This window comes from Vicugna pacos, chromosome 16, assembly GCF_048564905.1.
Source record: "Vicugna pacos chromosome 16, VicPac4, whole genome shotgun sequence".
NCBI classification, from domain to species: domain Eukaryota; kingdom Metazoa; phylum Chordata; class Mammalia; order Artiodactyla; family Camelidae; genus Vicugna; species Vicugna pacos.
Window position 1 is genome coordinate 62,194,411 of NC_133002.1, and position 17,174 is coordinate 62,211,584.

The window sequence follows — 17,174 nt, forward strand, 5'->3', positions numbered from 1 at the left end:
AGCGTTTCCGTGGGAAGCACCTGAGCCGGAGGGCTGCTGTGCTGGGGGTGTGAGAGCTGCACCAGGTGCTGACTGCTGGCGGCACCGCACCACTGTCCACGGGAGGACACAAGGCCATGGGCTTCACTGTAAGGCTTTTGGTGGGAACAGAGTGTCCTCTGTTTCAGAACGTGGAGCAGGAAGACCACGCGGCACGTCCAGCCACATTCCCAGTGTGGCCATCAGAACTGTGCAAAGGAAAACTGAAGAGGGGGAGCAGCAGGATGACTGCCCGGCGCCCGACCACTCAGCTCCCAGGTACTTCGTGTCAAGAGAGAGCCTACTGGGCTCCCTTGTGGCCTGGATTCCATCAGGTTTCCTGATTTTGGCTCAAGTATCTTCCCCCTTGATTGAGAAAATGGCCAGAACACTTCTCTGTGTGTATTTTCAGGGCTGCCTTAGGGGGTGTGCCAGTATTTCTCAAAGCCACAGGGAAGGGCCACCACGGCCGCCTGCCCTCTTGAGCCGGGGGTGGGGGGTCAGCAGCCCCGGTGCAGGCAGCGAGGGACACCCCCAGGCTGACGGGCGAGCTCTCGCTGGGCGGCACGGAGGCGCAGGGCCTGGAGACACAAGAGCCCACACTCCCTAACTCTGCTCCTCCTCATCCATCCAGAAAGCCGAGGATGGAGAGGGAGAGGGGGCAGAACAGCCCGCAAGCAACACGTGTGTGGACCTCAAGCTCCCGTTTCTCTAAAACGCTGACTTCCAGACTGCCCCCAAGATGCCCAAAGAACGGCACAGCTGCTGTGCAAGCGGAGCGGGCCGCGCGCGACCCGGGCCCCGGCGGAGGACACTCACTGCAGAGCTGCTCGATGGTGGCCCACTGCTCAGACTTCTTCCACGTCTGGGCCAGCTCCTCGTTCCGGGTCCTCACGGCCTCCAGCAGCAGGCTGATGCTGTCCTACAAGAAGCCAAAAAAGGAAGTTCAACTCGCTTCACTGACAGTAAACAGACTTGCTCACAGTTTCTCCTCCCCCAACATCAAGACACAATTCAGAGAAAATTTCAAAAACCCCAGACTATCACTGTGGTCACTTAGGTCTGTAAAGAGCACTGTCACCCGGGGCGTCTGGGCCCAAGGCCCCCTCCCGAGGGCCTGGATGGCTGACAGGGGCCCTGGCCACGCAGTCCACCTTCATCCCTCAGGCTCCCCTTGGGCTCCCTGTCTTCTCCGCATCCTAGGCCTCCTGGGTCCACGTGCAGAGAACCAAACAGTTCACACGATGGAGATGCAGAAAGCCTTCCAGGGACACTCAGACGACACCCACAGAAAAGGCCTCCGAACAAGTGAAACAGCACACGCTCAGTGAGGAGGCCCTACGCTTCCACCACTGGCCCACCAGCCAGCACTCGAACCCAGGCGGAGGTGCAACTCTCTGGGCCTAACAGGGAAGGCAAAGCCAGCGGCAAGACTCAGGGTGCCTGGTGTCAAATACCATAAGTGGGCAGTTTTGGGACAAACCACAGACACAAGACAAGCCCAGCAGGACACAAGAGCAGCTACAGAACCACCTGATATGGAGAAGCAGTGGTGGGGGCTCTCCTTTCCACGCTGTGACCTCAGGAAACATCCACGGGACATCCACGACACAGCCCACGCACGGGGCCTCCTGGCTGGACCCGCTGCCCTTGTGCTGCTCAGGGGGCAGCCGCCATCCGAGACCCGTCCTCCCCCCAACCACAGAGAGTCTTAAAAACGCTAGCTGTGCAAGCTGTGCACCGGGGCCTGGACGCTGGCCAACATTCTGGGCCAAGGCAATAAACCGGAGTTGATTTGGGAGGAGGGGAGATATCAGGATGAAGCAGAGGCTGTAATTCTGAAACTGCTCGGACAGGAATTTTTTAAATTGTTGGATCCCTAACGTTCCACACTAGAAGGAAACAGAGCTAAGCGGCCTCTGCATTCCACACGATTCTAACAGAGGAACCGGCCTCATCATGCACCTTCCAAGAAGCTGTCTCAGTGCAAATGCTAAGTGTGAAAAATTCACCTTTCTGTCAAGGCCCTTGTGCAAAGCTGCTGCCCAGGGGACAGATTAATAAGGGGGACCTCGACCCGGCTTTCCAGCCATGCTCCCACCCTGGCCCGCACCTGCAGAGGCATGACTTCGTTGGTGACCAGAAACAGCAGGAGGTGGAAATCCGAGATGGTATCCAGGAACACAGATGAGGTGTTCTGGGACAGGTAGGTAGCCAGACTGTGGAAGTCCTGGAGCGGTGGGCGAGGGAGGAGAAAGACATAAACGCTCCATGACAGTCCCCAGAGCCAGACCCGAGGGAGAGCCATGTCCTACGAAGACGAGACCGACCACGTTCAGTGCTGATGGCCGCCTTGCCCTCTGCTTCTAGAACCACTGGCCGGGACCCTGAGACAGAGGAGCCCAGAGCTACAGAATCCGCCCTCATCTCCCAGGAAAACGCTCTCCGCGCACCTGACTTATGGAAGACACGCATGTTCATAAAGCTGGCTTGGCTGTGAGACACGTCCCGACTTCCCTCCAGGTGGGGGAGGGCGTGGGGAGGGCGCCTGGGGGCGGGGACAGACCCGGCTGTCCAGACGCTGCTGCTGACTAGCTGTGCTGCACTGAGGGGCAGGCTGGGGTGTGTGATACTAGCACTTTCTGCAGGACCGAAACAAGCGACTTGAGACCCTCCCCCAGGAAGAGCCTCCGCACCCCTACGAGCACCTGGCGGAGGGGCAGCGAGGAAACCAGAGAGCTTCCGTAGACTAACTGCCGCTTCAGAAGGAAACCTCACTGCGCGTCCTCCCACCAGGCCCCTCTCTGCGATGCCCGTTAACAGCTCAGGCTGTGGCACCACAAGGCAGTCCCAGCAGCCCTGACCTGGCCTGGCGTGCAGGTGGGAGCAGGTCAGCGCTGCGTGCCCCAGCGCCCAGGTGGCCAGGCCGCCTGAGGCCCTGCAGCTCGATGGTGGGAGAAACATGGCGGGGTGAAGAGGCAGGGCAGAGCACGCGGCCTCAGAGACCGGGCCATCCGTTACCACTGAGCAGCGACACAGCTGTCAGAGGACACAAGATGCTCAGGGAAGCAGGCCCCTGAGAACGGTCCTCCTGGCCCCAGGCCTGACTTAAGGGGATTCACCTCCCGCGGCCTGCACCACCTCGCCCCAGAGGGGCTCGTGTGATCAACAGCGTCTCAGACAAAGGCCCAGCCAGGCTCTGTCACAAGGACACATCAGGAGAGTCAGAAACCTTGGGACTTTCTGGAAAACAACAGTGTCACTAGACAAACAAGCAGTAGTTACTTTAAGTTATGTTTCTAAAGATAAAAAGCTTACCTGTGTCTCACCCAACACATCCCGGTTTTCAATAGGAAATGGATTTTGTGAAATAGAAAAAGTATAAACAGGATCCTTGGGGAAAGTTGTTGTGATCTAATGGACAGAAACACAAACCCACGGTAAATCACTTGTGCTGTAAAGAGGGTGTGGGCTGAGCACACCCCGCCCAGAGCCCCGAGCTACTCGCAGCACCGGCTCCCGCTGAGGGACCGCACGTCCACCAGCACAGCCCCGAGATGAGAACTCTGAAACCCTGACTCCGGGACACAAACTAAAGTATCATCCTTAATATCGGTCGAGATCTCGGTGCCGGTGGGCAGTGTCCTAAATCCAGCCCCCAGACAGCCGCGCACACAGCTGCCCTCCCTCTGCCCAAGGTGAGCTGGAGAGGGGCCGCGGGAGCGGAGCGGGGGGCACCAGCGCCGTCTCAGGGCGTGGCTGGGGGGCACGTGCAGCCCAGCCCTCCAGTGGGCTGAGGCCCCTCTGGGCTCCCAGGCACCATGCACGCGCACAGCAGGCGCATCTGGGCGGGGGGGACGCCAGGGGCTGCAGAAGCGACTGAATCAAGAGCTCAATCAAGTCCGAAGGGGAGCCTCAGCCCTTCCCCCGGCTCAGACGTGCTTCAGTAGTGACAGGGCATTCTGAACCCAACGACAGCCGATGGGAGCTGCCGGACAGCGGCAGGTGTGCAAGAACCAGTACGAACACCATTTCCCTTCCCCCTGGCAGGTGCCCCTCCTCACAAAAGCACCCAAATGTGAGCTACCAACCACCTTTCAGCTGACGCAATGTCTCCTCTGCAATGTGACACTAGCGGCAGCAATTCACCTCACCCAGACTTAGGGCAGCTATTCTGGTCCCTTTGGGACTATTTCTAAGGAATGGAAATGTCGCTCTGGTCTGTTTTCTGCGTCAGGGAAGGCAGGAGCTGTGCCAGCTGGCTGGCCCGGAACCCGCTGTGACTGGGCCAGGGCTGCGAACGGCGCGCTGGGCCCCGCCGGGCTGTTACTGGGGAGACTATGCAGTCGCGGGCCACAGGACGTGGACTGGAGCGTGGGACCACGTCCCACTGTGCGGCCTCCATGGCTTCGGCCCGAGGCCTCGCTCTGCTCATCTGACAGGTGGGATGACGGAGCACCTGTGCCTCCTGAGGCTGCCGTGAGGGCAGCCTTGCATTCACACACGTCGGGCCCTCGGAAAGGGCGGCACATGTGGGGCGCAGGCCCAGCGGCTGTCAGGATTCTCAGGGTGGCAGAGGGGCCATCTGTGCTGCAGAGGCAGAGCTCCGCGGACTGCCAGCAACGGGATACCCACTAGTAAGCAAACACGGACTTAAGGGAAGCACCTGCAGACCTGCGACCGCCCCTTGGAGAGCGACAGGACTAAAGTTCAGAGGGCAGTCTGTGAACACCCCAGACGCTCGGGGGACAGGACGCAGGGCGTCGGGCGCCCTGTCTTGTGCTCAAACCCTCTCCCAGCCCAGTCCATCTGGTCAATAGCTGACGCCTGGCCACCTGCAGAGCCCACCACAGAAGCCGCAACAAGCAGCCGGTCACAGATGTGACATCATCAGACCTGCTGGTCAGGCAGGGTCCAGGGCCAGACAAGGAGCTGAGCACACCCGTCTGGGCACCAGCTCCAACCTCCTTCTGCAGGAAGACAGCACGTGGGTACCAAAGCACAGGGTGTGCCCTCATCAACCAAACGCTACCGAGGCAAGCCCGCAGGTGAGATGGGAGCTCCTGCGCGGAGGGAATGGCAGGGAGGCCACTGGGAGAGAAGACCTGGGAAGCTGGCTTTCAGTCACGCAGACCCTCGTAAGTGCATGTGCCATCAATCTGTTCTCATCTTAATGACACCCTAGGGGGTCTAAAACCAGATGCCTTTAAGGCCGAGGTAACAGAGACATTCTTGGGAGCTGTCAGCCGGAATGCAGCATCGACGGGCTCGGCTCACGGGGACCCACTACTCCAAGTGCAGTCACATTTTACAGCCTGAACCACATGCCCACCCCGAGTGCAGCCCGAATTCATCCTGGCAGGCAGCAGTTAGGAAACGAGCCCCCCCGTGCCCTCCGGACAGAGCCCTGACTGCTGCACACATATGCCGCTCTCGGCCCTTGGCCCTCCCTGCCCCTGCGCTGCGGCCACACCTCCGGGAGCAGGGCCCACTCTTGGGAGGAGCTGAGACTTGGGGAAGGTGTGTCTGTCAGTCCCAGGTTCCTTCCCGGCTCCTGGAGAGCTACCCTAAGCCCTCTCTCAAGAACAGAGTCACGGCCCCATCCCTGGGGAGTGACTCAGAGTGGCCCAGGAGCCCAGCTGTGGCAGCTCCCGCACCTGGAGCCAGGGAGAGGCTCGCTGACCCCCAGAGGCTGCCTGGCCCAGGCGGTGGGCCTCTGCTGTGCTTCCAGTTGTTTTTAAGGAAATAAAAAACCAAAGAAAGAGCCCTTAAAATTCTGAGCTTTTCAGGGATGCCAGGAGCCTGGTGATTTAAACACCTCCGGGTGCCGGAGGCCCCGGCGTCCTGAGCTCAGCGGCCCGGGACGCACACTTACGTCGATGATCAGGTACTCCACGGGCAGGGGCCGGGCCAGCTGGGTGATCTCATTGCCAAACTTGTCGACGTCCTGAAACAGGAGACAGTGGTCCAGGGCGTGAGTTCAGGGGAGCTGAGCAGTGACAGGTCTCCTTTCACATGCTCACGTCACCCCCGAACTACAACTCCTGCTGAGGCGCATGAAAGGCAGAGAGGAGAGTGACTCCACCCTCTGGCACCCCTGGCAGGCCTCCCCTACTGCCCTGCCCTCTGCCCTGCCCTCTGCCCCGCCCGGCACTGAAGCTGTGTGGGAGACAGACCCAGGGCCCCTGCGCCCTGGCACCCACCTGTGCCCCATCCTCCTCTACACGCTCTCTCGGCCTCATATCTGAATCTTGACTTGGAAGAGCCTCACTCACACGTCTGAAAACTCAACTTTGTGGAAACTTAATCCTTGTCCATTAGTAAAATAAACACACAAACAAATGAGTACGTGCGTACACGTACACACACTCACGGAAACCCCCACCGCCAACCCGTCGAAGTCGGAACTTGCTTTGCTTTGTCAGATGCACGAACATGCAGTTTAATTACGGGGAAAACGGCCAACACATGTTCATTAATCATAAAATGACAGTTAGATCTGATTTATGTCAAGCATGCTGAGTTCGAACAGAGCTCTAGAAATAAATTAAGAACCAACGCTCTTCTTTAAAGATTCTGCAAAAGGGGGTCATATTTTCTATCTAAATCATCACTTAACGTTATATAAACCATTCACTGAGTCATATAAATTATACATCCATAATGTCCAATTACGGGGCCTTACATAAAAGTTCAGGTTTATTAAAAGCTCTCAGGCCCTAATGGAGGCCAAGCAGATTCCCCCAAGGCACGCAGGGTGATGCAAGGCCACCCCCGCACAGGGCACCCTCCGGAGATGACAGAGGCTGCGCTGTCTTTTGGGAAACCTTCACAGGCTGAGCCGAGACCGTGATCCTAACGGGACGCCCAGGGCCCCACGAGGCCCTGCTCCTTTAGTTCGGAAAGTAAACTCTCTGGTCTGCAGCGCACCTCCGATAACTCACACCTTCCCTACCTCTTCTCTGTTCACAACCCAGAGGGCCACTAGCAAGAACCCACCCCTCTGCCGCTCAGAAAACGGTCACACACGTGAAGCCGCCACACATGGAGCACAAGCCCACCCAAGGACACGCCCCTGGAAACAACGCTCCGCTCTGAAGTGGGTCCCTCGTCCCTCACCTGCTCGTCTCCACCGCAGGGGAGCTGGGCCCGGCTCTGTGGCCCCACCAGCTTGACAGCGGCAGCCCAAGATGTGAGGCCCACTCAGCGGGTCCTGGGGCCACAGAGGAGATACGGTGGGAGTATCAAATCTAATCAAACTAAATCACCATTTCCAAAAATACACGCTTGCCCTACAAGAAACACCCTGCAGCAACTCGCGCGTGATGAGCCCGTCTGGAATTCCTCTTCAGCTCTAATTAGGCTCTAATATGCAGAGACACTTCCCAGCACCTGTTCGCTTTAATCTTCGCCTCTAGGGAGGTTTCTGGTTAAAAGCCCCCCTCTCTCTTTTGTGTGTGTCGTGCTATTCTCTTTCAAATTTAACTACCCCACCGTACCCTTCTGCTCCCCAAGATAATAAAGGTGTTGGTTCCCAGCTCTTCCCTGGGGAGCAAGCAGATGACTTCTCTCTCTCCCCAGGCCTTCACTCAAATGCTCCTGCCAGCCAGCCTCTACCCGATACACCACTTAAAGGCAATGACTTTTTACGGGCTGAGCAAATGTCAGGCAGAACCCACGAGGAGAAGGCGCCGTAGTCCTATGTTTGGCAGCCACCAAGCATCCGCAGTTTTCTCTCCACCTGGAGTAAGACATTGGGAGTCAGGACTCAAGGTCCCCAAGGCCTCGCAACCCGCTATCAGCCACGTCTGGAAACGTCCATCCATCTCTGGCGCTCACTGGCAAGTGGGCTCTATGCCAGGACAGCAGCAAACTGCACTGACCGGTTGGCGCCACTTGTTTGGAAAAGGCAAACGAGACCCTCCTGTACCGCTGTTCTCCTTAAAGAGAGGGCAAGAAGGCGACAAGGGAAACCAGCAGCCTGATGGGAGACGGCTCGGCACAAGAGAGTCCCCGTGTGGGAAACAGCGGGGTCGGCGGGCGCCCATGGGCACCCGCAGCTGACACATCTCAGGCCCGCGCAGAGCCTGGGCCAGGCCGGACCCCTTGCACACAAGGCCACGGGGTCCCCATCACACGAGGAGGACACAGAGGGCTACAAGGGGTCGCCCTGCCCGAGATCCAACAGCCCAAAGCCAGTCCGTGCACATCGACTCAGGATCTCGGCATCAGAACTCGCGCCTCTGCTCCTGCAGGGCAGCCGCGCCTGCGGGTGGGCACATTCAGCCCCATCCTGCCCTGCAGGGCCTGACAGCAGACCCGCTGCCCCTCCTGGCTCAGCCACTGGCCTTTGACACTCAGGTTGCTGCAAAAGCCTCCTGCCTCAGACCGCCCTTCACACCACATCCAGCAGGAACATTCCAGAACCACCTTCTGTCCTTTGTTCTGTGGCTCCCCACCGCCTACCACCCCCATCACAGGCGCACTCGAGCTAGCCGGGGCCTGGGCCCCCTGGACATGCCCTCCAGACGTGTGGCCCCCTGGACGGCTCCCTCCCCACCCAGCTGACTCACCCTCTTCGGTGATACCTAGACAGACGGCCTGAGAGGACAGGACGGGAGCAGCACCCCGTCCAGGTCTGGACCGAGTGCAGGGGCTGCAGACCCAGTGGCATCCGTGTGCAGGGGGGCAGGTGAAGGTGGGTGTTGGGGTTCCCCTTTTCATATTAACCTAGAATTCCTGACTTGCCAAAATAAGCAGACATTTGGTGTCACAGTAATAAGCCTGCGCATTAATGTTTGGAAAACCGGCTCCTGATGCACACGGGATTTTGAATGGGGACCACACACTGTGAGGCCCGGCTCCCAGCCCCAGGCGTCCCCTCACCCAGACCTTCGCCTCAAAAACCTCCAGCACCTCTGCTTCTTGCCTAACCCTCAGCCAAAAGCTTGGCTTCCTGAGAGCAGACTGAGCCTCCAAGCTCCCACCTGCGGGGCCCACGTGGCTCCCCGGTCAGGGCGGCGGCAGAGGCGCAGGCACCAGGCCCCGAACCTCACCGCCACACCACCAGCAGAAGCCAGACTCAGCACATCATGATCCAGCCATGTAGTCAGCGAGTGGACACATTTAGCCTGCATCTGTACTTGGCAGAAGAGGAAACGTGAAGGAACCACGTCAGCCGCCAGCAGTGGTTACTGGGTTATCAGTTATCGTTGAACAGGTCTTCCTCACGTCTTGCCTTCGGCTACCGTGAGCACCAGGAGCTCCTGCCTCACATCACGGAAGGACCACACTGGAGGTGGGGCCGGCGCAGAGCAGGTGGGAAGAAGTAAAGGCAGAAGACCTCACTCCCACCACCTGGAGGCCCAGGTGCCCTGCGAGGCACCGAGGCCCTGAGGGAACAACCCACAGCAAGCACGTCTAGAGCCGCCAGGCACCTCCTCCGCGTCAGGGTGCCGGCACGTGCCCCTCGCCCCACTTCCACAGTGGGTGCTCCCCCAGCACAGACAGAGCTGCAGACAAGAGTGGACCTTCGCGTGTCCCAGGCCCGCCCTGCATGCACACACACGTGTGCACGTGCCCCTTCAAGAACAAGGAGAGGCGGGAGTGTGCTGCGTGCACAGGCACATTTTAAAACTTTACAGTGAGTCTTATCTCATGTCTTCAAATAATTTCCGCACCACAACTTCAGAGATCACAGAACGCCCCCCGCACAGATGTGTTGCAGCTTCACGCCCCTGTCCCTGGACTGCCGGGTCGCTCTGCGTCTCTGTTCCCAAGGATCACACCACGATGAACAGCCTTAGACAACACGGGTGCGCGTCCTGTTTACGAGGCACATTTTAAACCCGACCCCAAAGCCCACAGGAGGACTACAAAGATTACTTAAATGTTTAGTTTCATAGGTCTCTTTGCTCAAACTGATGTTTTCCTGAAACACATGAGAGATGAGTGTCTCAGGTCCTACAGGGCTACAAACAATCCTCAGAAGCCCTGCTGGCCGGCTCTCACTAACGGGCAGGGAAGCAAACTGAGGAAGCAGGAGCAAGATCAAGGAAATGGCACACACTCTGTGACGGGAGTCAGCTCTCCTTCAGTGCAAGAAACTTAAAAGACATGGAAATAAAACACAAATTTCTCACCTGATAAAAGGTATCGCAAAACACAAAAGCCCCACAACAAACACAGTCAATGATGAAATCCCCACAGCGCACCCTCTGCAATGAACCACCAGACCCTGTTCCGAAGCCCCGCTGGCACAAGGAGCCAATGGGGGGCAGGGCCAGAGCCCCTGCTCCTGCTCCTGGACAGCAGGCAGTCTGTGCAGAGACCCAGGAGCCCACAGTCAGGGGAGCGAACGGTAAAGCCAAGCGTTCACCAGTTTCCAGCAGCCAACAGTTTGAAAATGTCATTTAAAAAAGATGCTTCTCGTAATACGCAGAAAGCATAAGGTACCTCAGAACAAGCTAGCAAATGACAGAAAAACTTTCAAGGAGAAGCCCCCTAACCTTCTGAGCAATGTCAAAGACCAGAAAATACGGGCAGCCCACGCCCGCCCTCGGGCTGGAGCGGGCGGGGCTCCTGAGGAAAGCAGGCGGGGCCCTGATGGGCGGGGGCGGGACAGTCGCAGGGACGTGGCCACTCTGGCGCTGGTGCGGCTGCGGAGCCCGGGCAGCGGCCGGAAGAGAGGACAGACACACAGCCGTGACCACGGCCACAAGTGACGACAGAGGAGCGCCACGGGTCAGCAGGCCAAGGAGGGCCAGTTGCAGTAAGTGGTGCTCAGCCGATCATCCACACGGCTGAAAACTCGAGAAAAACCAGACCCCTACTTCACACCACACACGTAGGCCAATTCCAGGTGGACCAGGAACCCCAACATGCGAGACAAAACCATGAACCTCATGGACGATAAGACAACAGACTTTCTTTATGACTCAAGACACCAAACCGCAAAGACGAGTCAGGAAGCTGACCCAGGGAAACGGACCCTCCTCGGAAGAGGCAACCGCCGGAGCCGCATGCAGAGCTGTCACCAACGTCCGGGGTCGGGAGGCAGAAAAGGGAGGAACGGGAACGGACGTGAGCCGGCCTTCGCAGGAGGCAGGGAGGGCCCATAACAAAGACAGAGCGCGCTGACCACACTCAGGGTCAGGTCGGTGCAGGTCTGGCGCAGCGAGACTCCACCCGCGGCCGGCCAGGGAGGTGCGTCTGGGGCCGCCCAAGGTAAGTGCAGGTGGTAAGTCTCCGGGGCAGAAAGAGCACGGTTCCCGCCCACCACGTGCAGCAGCACGTAAACCCACGACACCTGGTTCGGGGAAACCAACCCAGGAAGGAGGATGAGGGAGAAGAGCCCACGGGGGGGGGGGGCCACACAAGCCCTCATGAGGCTCAGGCCGGTGGCAGCAGAAGCCAGAGACGTGTTCACACAGGTTCGGGGAGAAGATGCCAGGCCAGGGATGGCCTGGGGGCCTGGAACCTCACGCTTCTGACGAGATCAAAGCCCAGCTGACACCACCGCAGCAGCCCGGAGAGGCCCAAGCAGAGAGCGTGGCTGAGCTCTGCCCAGACTCCTGACCACGGAGCTGTGAGGCAATAAAGGGCTGCCGTCCTGCGGCCACTGCACCTGCGCCATTTGTCAGGGCAGCAACAGGAACACACACAACAGCCAAACACGACCCGCCAGCCCCCAGACCAAGGAGCCCGGCAAGCCCCAAACCCGGGGCACCAGGCAGGTCAAGAACCGGGTGCTGAGGCCAGCGGTAGAGAGGCGCTGTCATGACGGACAGAGGAACTTGCAGGGTGACAGCTGACTTCCCGCCGGCCACTGGGAGGCAGGCAAGAGGGGAGCAGGCCGGTCACCCTGCAACTCTGCACAGTGAACACATCCTTCAGAAAAGAAGACAAGATACTTTTTGGATGAACCAGAGGAGCTCCACACTGCAGGAAACATTAAATGAGTCCTCCGGGAGGAGCAGGGCTGGATGGGAACCGAGTGGGCCAGGACAGGCCCGAGCTGAGCACAAAAGCCGCACTGGGCCACGGGGAAGCACCTGACTCCCGAATGCTCACACCATGCCAGTCTCCAACACAAGTCATCTTACAGCTTCCACAGGACACGGACGACTGTCTGTCTAAGCAGTCAGCCTAAACTGGGTCCCCTCCAGGGAGCCCAGCGTGCCCACCTGCAGCCGCAGCCCCGCAGACACCGTTTCTCCTCATCAGAGGCGGGCGCTGTCTGTGCTGCCGAGTTTGGACTGTGCTACGTACCGTCTCTTGGTTACGGGCCCTAACACCATGATGCCTGAGCAGCTAACGAGCAGCCCTGGAAACGCGTGGCTTCCTTTACCCACAAGCTGGGCTCTGGACAAGCACGGCTGACAGACGGCCTGCATGGCCAGAGTGCACCAAAGTCAGCGGCGTCCAGGACAGGTCGTGTCCACACCGCACCCCATCCAGCTCGCGCTTTCGGAGCCCTCCCATTGTTACCTTGTAGAACACGTCAGGCACGTACTGCTCGCTGCTGGACTCCTTGGCGTAGCCGAGCTCAGGGGCGTCCTTGCAGGGCAGCAGGCACTCATCCCGGACCAGCGCCATGCACTGATTGGACACCTGGTACCCCTCAAAGTGGACCTGGTTGTCGGGGCCACCTGCAAGAGAGAGATCTTCAACGAGCATCCACCAAATGACGTTCTTCCCTTTGGGCCAGCAGAACAAACTCCAGAGCATGTCCTATGTAAGAAAACCTTCTGGTGGCAGTTTTACGGGGCCCTGAGCACAAGGCCTTGAACGCAGGGCACAGAGATGCCACTGCGGCGCCTCAAACAGCTCCCACCACCCACACATTCTCTCAGAATCCGAAGCAAGGCCGTTAACCTCCAGGTGCTACTTAGTCCTCAGGCTCCAGGTGCTGAGTGAGCCTGCGCTCCAGCAAATTCTGTTCTCGAGTGCAGGATACAGGATGAGTTCATCTGTGGAGGCCAAGAGACATGCCGCCATGGATGGGAGAAGACAGAATCCATTTTCGTCAAAAACAACACTAGTAGCTGCACAGTGTGGACGGCAGCCCCAACCTCAGCTGTCTACACAGCCGCCACATTCGGGAGGCGGGACCCCCAGCACCACGCACCACTCTCCCTCCCCCCGCACAAAAAGCTGCAAGGGACTCACAGCTGGGACAAGGGCAGAGGCTGTGGACAAGGGAAGAAGGGCTGCAGAACCTGGCTAGCACTCAGACCCCTCTGAACACCCTCACTTTCCAGGGCTTTCGAGATTTTAAAGACCCCTTAATATCTGTCTTAGTTTCTTTGACAGAATCAGAATAAGTTACTGATCAGAAAGCATAAGTCTGCTCCATCTAGCCTTCAAACGTTTACCAAAAAGCAGGTGAGGCATCTGAAAATGTGAAGGGTGGGGCAGGGCCAGCCTCTGAGGGACAGGCCAGGCCTGCCATCTGTGTGACTCTGCACACCAGAGGCCAACAGCAGCTGGCTTCCAACGCTAAGCCACACTGGGCTCCAAAGGCCCGTCCACAATCAGCCCTCGCACCTTCTCTCAGGCCTTCAATTTACATGCTGGGCAGTGGCCACCAAATAACGTCAAGGCGGCCAACACAGGACCGTCACCCGCCAGTGTGTTCCGGGAACGAATGTCACACCACAGTGAGTGTGTGGTTTCAAAGGAGCAGAGGCGAAGGCGAGGCAGGGCCGCGGAGGAGCTGCCCGTGTACGCCCTGGGAAACTGCACTGGTTTTTAGACTGATTGTGCAATGAAAATCTGGCCTGTGAGAACCAGAGAAAAATTGAAATGTGTTTGTAAAATGGAAGGCTCTTAAGACAAAGTCACTGAGACGAACCGCAAGCTTCCCTTTTCCACATGGAAAAGCGAGAATCCAGGTCCTAAGGGGTTCAGTTAACCGTGCTGGAAACCTAATACCAGCCCAGCGGCGAAGGTAACTTAGCCACTGCTCCCTTCCCAGATCAGTCCATCAGGAAACCCACTGCGCAGCGGGAAGGGGCCGGGATAAAGAACTCAGCTGCTACTGAGGCTGACAGGCTGCCCCAGAAAATAACATTCCCAGCCGAGAAACAGGCGTGGCTGTGCCAGGTGACCGAGACACAGATGCCAGCGTGGCGCAGGGAGCGTAGACAGGGGCTCTGTGACGAGTCTCCTCCCACAAGCTCCTTCACGTTCACCTGAGCGAACAGCACACGTGACTGCCGCTCTTCCCCCGGGAGCCCCAGGCCAGGGTGGGAGGGAGCGCAGACATGAGGGAAGCACGGAGCTTGCAGCTGCAGCAGCAGCTCTGGGCGCGGCTGGCAGCAGGTGGCGCGGAGTGCAGGAGGCCTGGAACACAGCTGCCATCTCCGGGGAGATGGCCACAAACACATAGGCCTGCTCCTTCCTGTCCCATCAGGGCCTCAGGGAAGGGACTCCAACCAGGGCACCTCAAACAGCTCCACAGGGGAACAACGGGTCCCCAGTCGGGAGCCATGCTGCAGAAGAGCACGCTTCATGTGGAGCTGGAGCGTCCACGACACTTCAGATCGCCACCCTGCCATCGCTGGCCCCAGGGAAGGAGGGATTATGAGTCTGAGGATTCACATCACCAAGAGGAACAACTCAGCACAGATGTGAAGACTAACCACAGATTTTACCGTTGAGTTAGTTACTGCCTTACAGTTCTAAAACCTTTCAGTAAAGTGCCGATTTCAGAGACAAAAATTCCACGGACGATCTCTAATTTCCAAACTCCCAAGAAGAGGCACCTTCGTTAACTGAAAGTGCAGGCAGCCCCTAAGTTAGAAACGGTAATTCTAAAAACGTGGCTGGGGCCAGTTCTTGTGGCCCACTGAAACACTACCCGTGGAAACAGTAACTAAAAGGGCTAGGTCACCCCGGGAGCCCATGGAAGCCTGACAAGTTCTCACGAGGGGCGGTTCTGGAAACCTGCAGGGGTGACATTCGGTTGTCCCAGTGAAGGTGGACGGGTGGGGCGGGCAGCTGCCAGTCTCAGCTGGAGTCGAAGAAGCCAGACGTCCTGCTGTGCTCAGGGGACACACATCCATCCCATGGGGCCAAGAATGTCCCCGCACATGCGTGTCGGCAAAACCCCCATTTGTGACGACCTGGGATTAGAATCAACTGTATTTTATACACAGCCACAGAAACAGCTGCGCAGTTTTAACACACGGTGGACTCTCTAGGAGTGTGACACGGCCTGAACTGAGGCTCCAAGCTGCGTGGAGAGAACCAGGCCCGGAGGCCATCCCACACGGCGCAGCCCCGCGCCGGCCCTCGGCAGGGGTGGGTCCCACGCACCAGCCTGCTGGAACATCCCGTCTTAGTACACACGCTTCTCCACTGTTCTCTCAGGCCACTATCCTACCTTCTTCTTCACAGCCAGCTGTGTGGGCAAGTGTATCATCTATGAGCTGTATTTTCTGGGCAGGAAAGGGGTGTCACAAATGTTCTAAACAGGGCATCCAGTCTGACAGGTCTGGGAACCACCAGTCAAAATGCATGTACCCACAATGGGGGGCGGGGGCTTGCTGATAACCAGGCAAGAAAGAGAATACTTTTCTCCCCTTCCTCAGACACAAGCCGGCTTGGCAAAATCCTGAGTTACGTACAACATGGCTCTGCTCTGCTCCTCAGCATTCAGTCTCCCATCTCGGCAGCCCCGCCCGGTCTTCCCTTGCGGAAGGGCCTCTATGCTACAGAACTCTGCCTCTGTTAGTCCCACTCAAAACTCCCGCCCACTTCCTTAAACAGATGACCAGACACCGACCTGGGAAGATCAACCTGATCCCACTGGTTCACGCAAACATATGGACAATGCTGCCGCTGCCTCTCAGCCCCGAAAGTACATGCATTTCAAAAAGAAGCTGCCTGTCACTCTAAGTGGCTCTCAAATCAAATGGATCTTAACAACTGAGAGAGCACGAACGGTGTCCTCCTTCAGGGCCCCCACAACAGTGTGGACAGGCCAACCGGGGCCAGCGAGGCTCCAGGTGCTGACATGTTTGGGCTGACTGTGAACTAGAGTTTTCTCAACTTGAGGAAGCATGTTACCATGAACAAACCAGATTATCATCTCTGGGACGGTAGAAACCAGGTCCTCACAGGCTCCAGGTTAGTGTCTACTTTGAAAAACTGACAAGAGACTGTTTTTATGACTTGGTTCCCAAAGTTTCAACTTCTTTCTCTTTTTCAGTCATATGGTCCTCTCCTGGCTTTTTTCCAAGACAGCATCTCAAATATGTTATAAAAGGTTTGGTGGCACTTTTTTACGGGCCACAAGCCTTTACTACTACCTATGACATACACACATATACATGCGTATTTACGACACACAATGACCTGCATAACATGTAACATGACATACAGCATCTCTCACACACAAGCATCACTCCAAGAAAGCCATATGGAAATGGTTTCTTAAAATGACACGCCCACTTGTAAACAAACAAGTAACAGGAACCGTGGCTCTCCTCCTGCAAAGCCAGTCACCTTTGGTTACTGGAAAGGGGCAACGGTGCCCTGAACTCCGGTCCAGAACCAAGAGAACTCGGCCTGAGGACAAGAGGGTGGACTAGAGCGGGGCGATGCTGACGCTCCCGTGCTAGGACTCTGCGTGATGCTGAGAAATTCAGGATTTTAGCCACAAACGAAAAAGAAGAATCTTATGTCTCACAGGTCCCTTAGTAAAATCTACTGTAACTTAGTTAGGAAAGCAAAGTTACTGAAAGAGGAACAAAACACGTTAACGAGATCATAATATTTACAATATAGCCCTGCCCCCACGTATACCTGTAGCCACCGCAGTAACAAACTTGGATCCAAAATGTCCATCTGGGGAGAGCCGACATATGTTGGGGTGCTTATTTTGGAAGTCTCCTGCGGTGATACACTCCTCTGAGCTCAGGAAATAGGTGTCCTAAGACAAGAGAACCAGTATGTCAGGTTTACAGCGCCACGTCAAAATATGCTCCTCCTTCGACAGGAAACAGTAAGAACGAAACCGTAACGTGCTGGAAACCGCGGTGAGAGAAGTGCCTGCACCCCCTGCCTGCTGCAGACCCCTCAGACGGGCACACGGGACTAGTCAGGCCAGAAGCACTAGGCAGTCCACCCCCACCGGCCAACCTCCAAAA

At 57.5% G+C, this 17,174-nt stretch overlaps 1 protein-coding gene across 2 annotated transcripts in view; it reads right to left on the bottom strand.

The window, feature by feature from the left end:
• The window catches only part of NPLOC4 (NPL4 homolog, ubiquitin recognition factor), a 43,063-nt gene that overhangs the window by 3,758 nt on the left and 22,131 nt on the right, over positions 1-17,174 (bottom strand). For both annotated transcript variants that reach the window (XR_012059901.1, XM_072939831.1), the window contains exons 11-16: positions 16,831-16,957; positions 12,508-12,668; positions 5,894-5,965; positions 3,337-3,432; positions 2,132-2,248; positions 838-940 (exon numbers count right to left, since the gene is read on the bottom strand). Coding sequence is in view for 1 of the 2 variants with exons in the window: in XM_072939831.1 (XP_072795932.1) it covers positions 838-940; positions 2,132-2,248; positions 3,337-3,432; positions 5,894-5,965; positions 12,508-12,668; positions 16,831-16,957 (676 nt within the window). In the remaining variant the exon portion in view is untranslated. The remainder of the gene's footprint in view (positions 1-837; positions 941-2,131; positions 2,249-3,336; positions 3,433-5,893; positions 5,966-12,507; positions 12,669-16,830; positions 16,958-17,174) is intronic.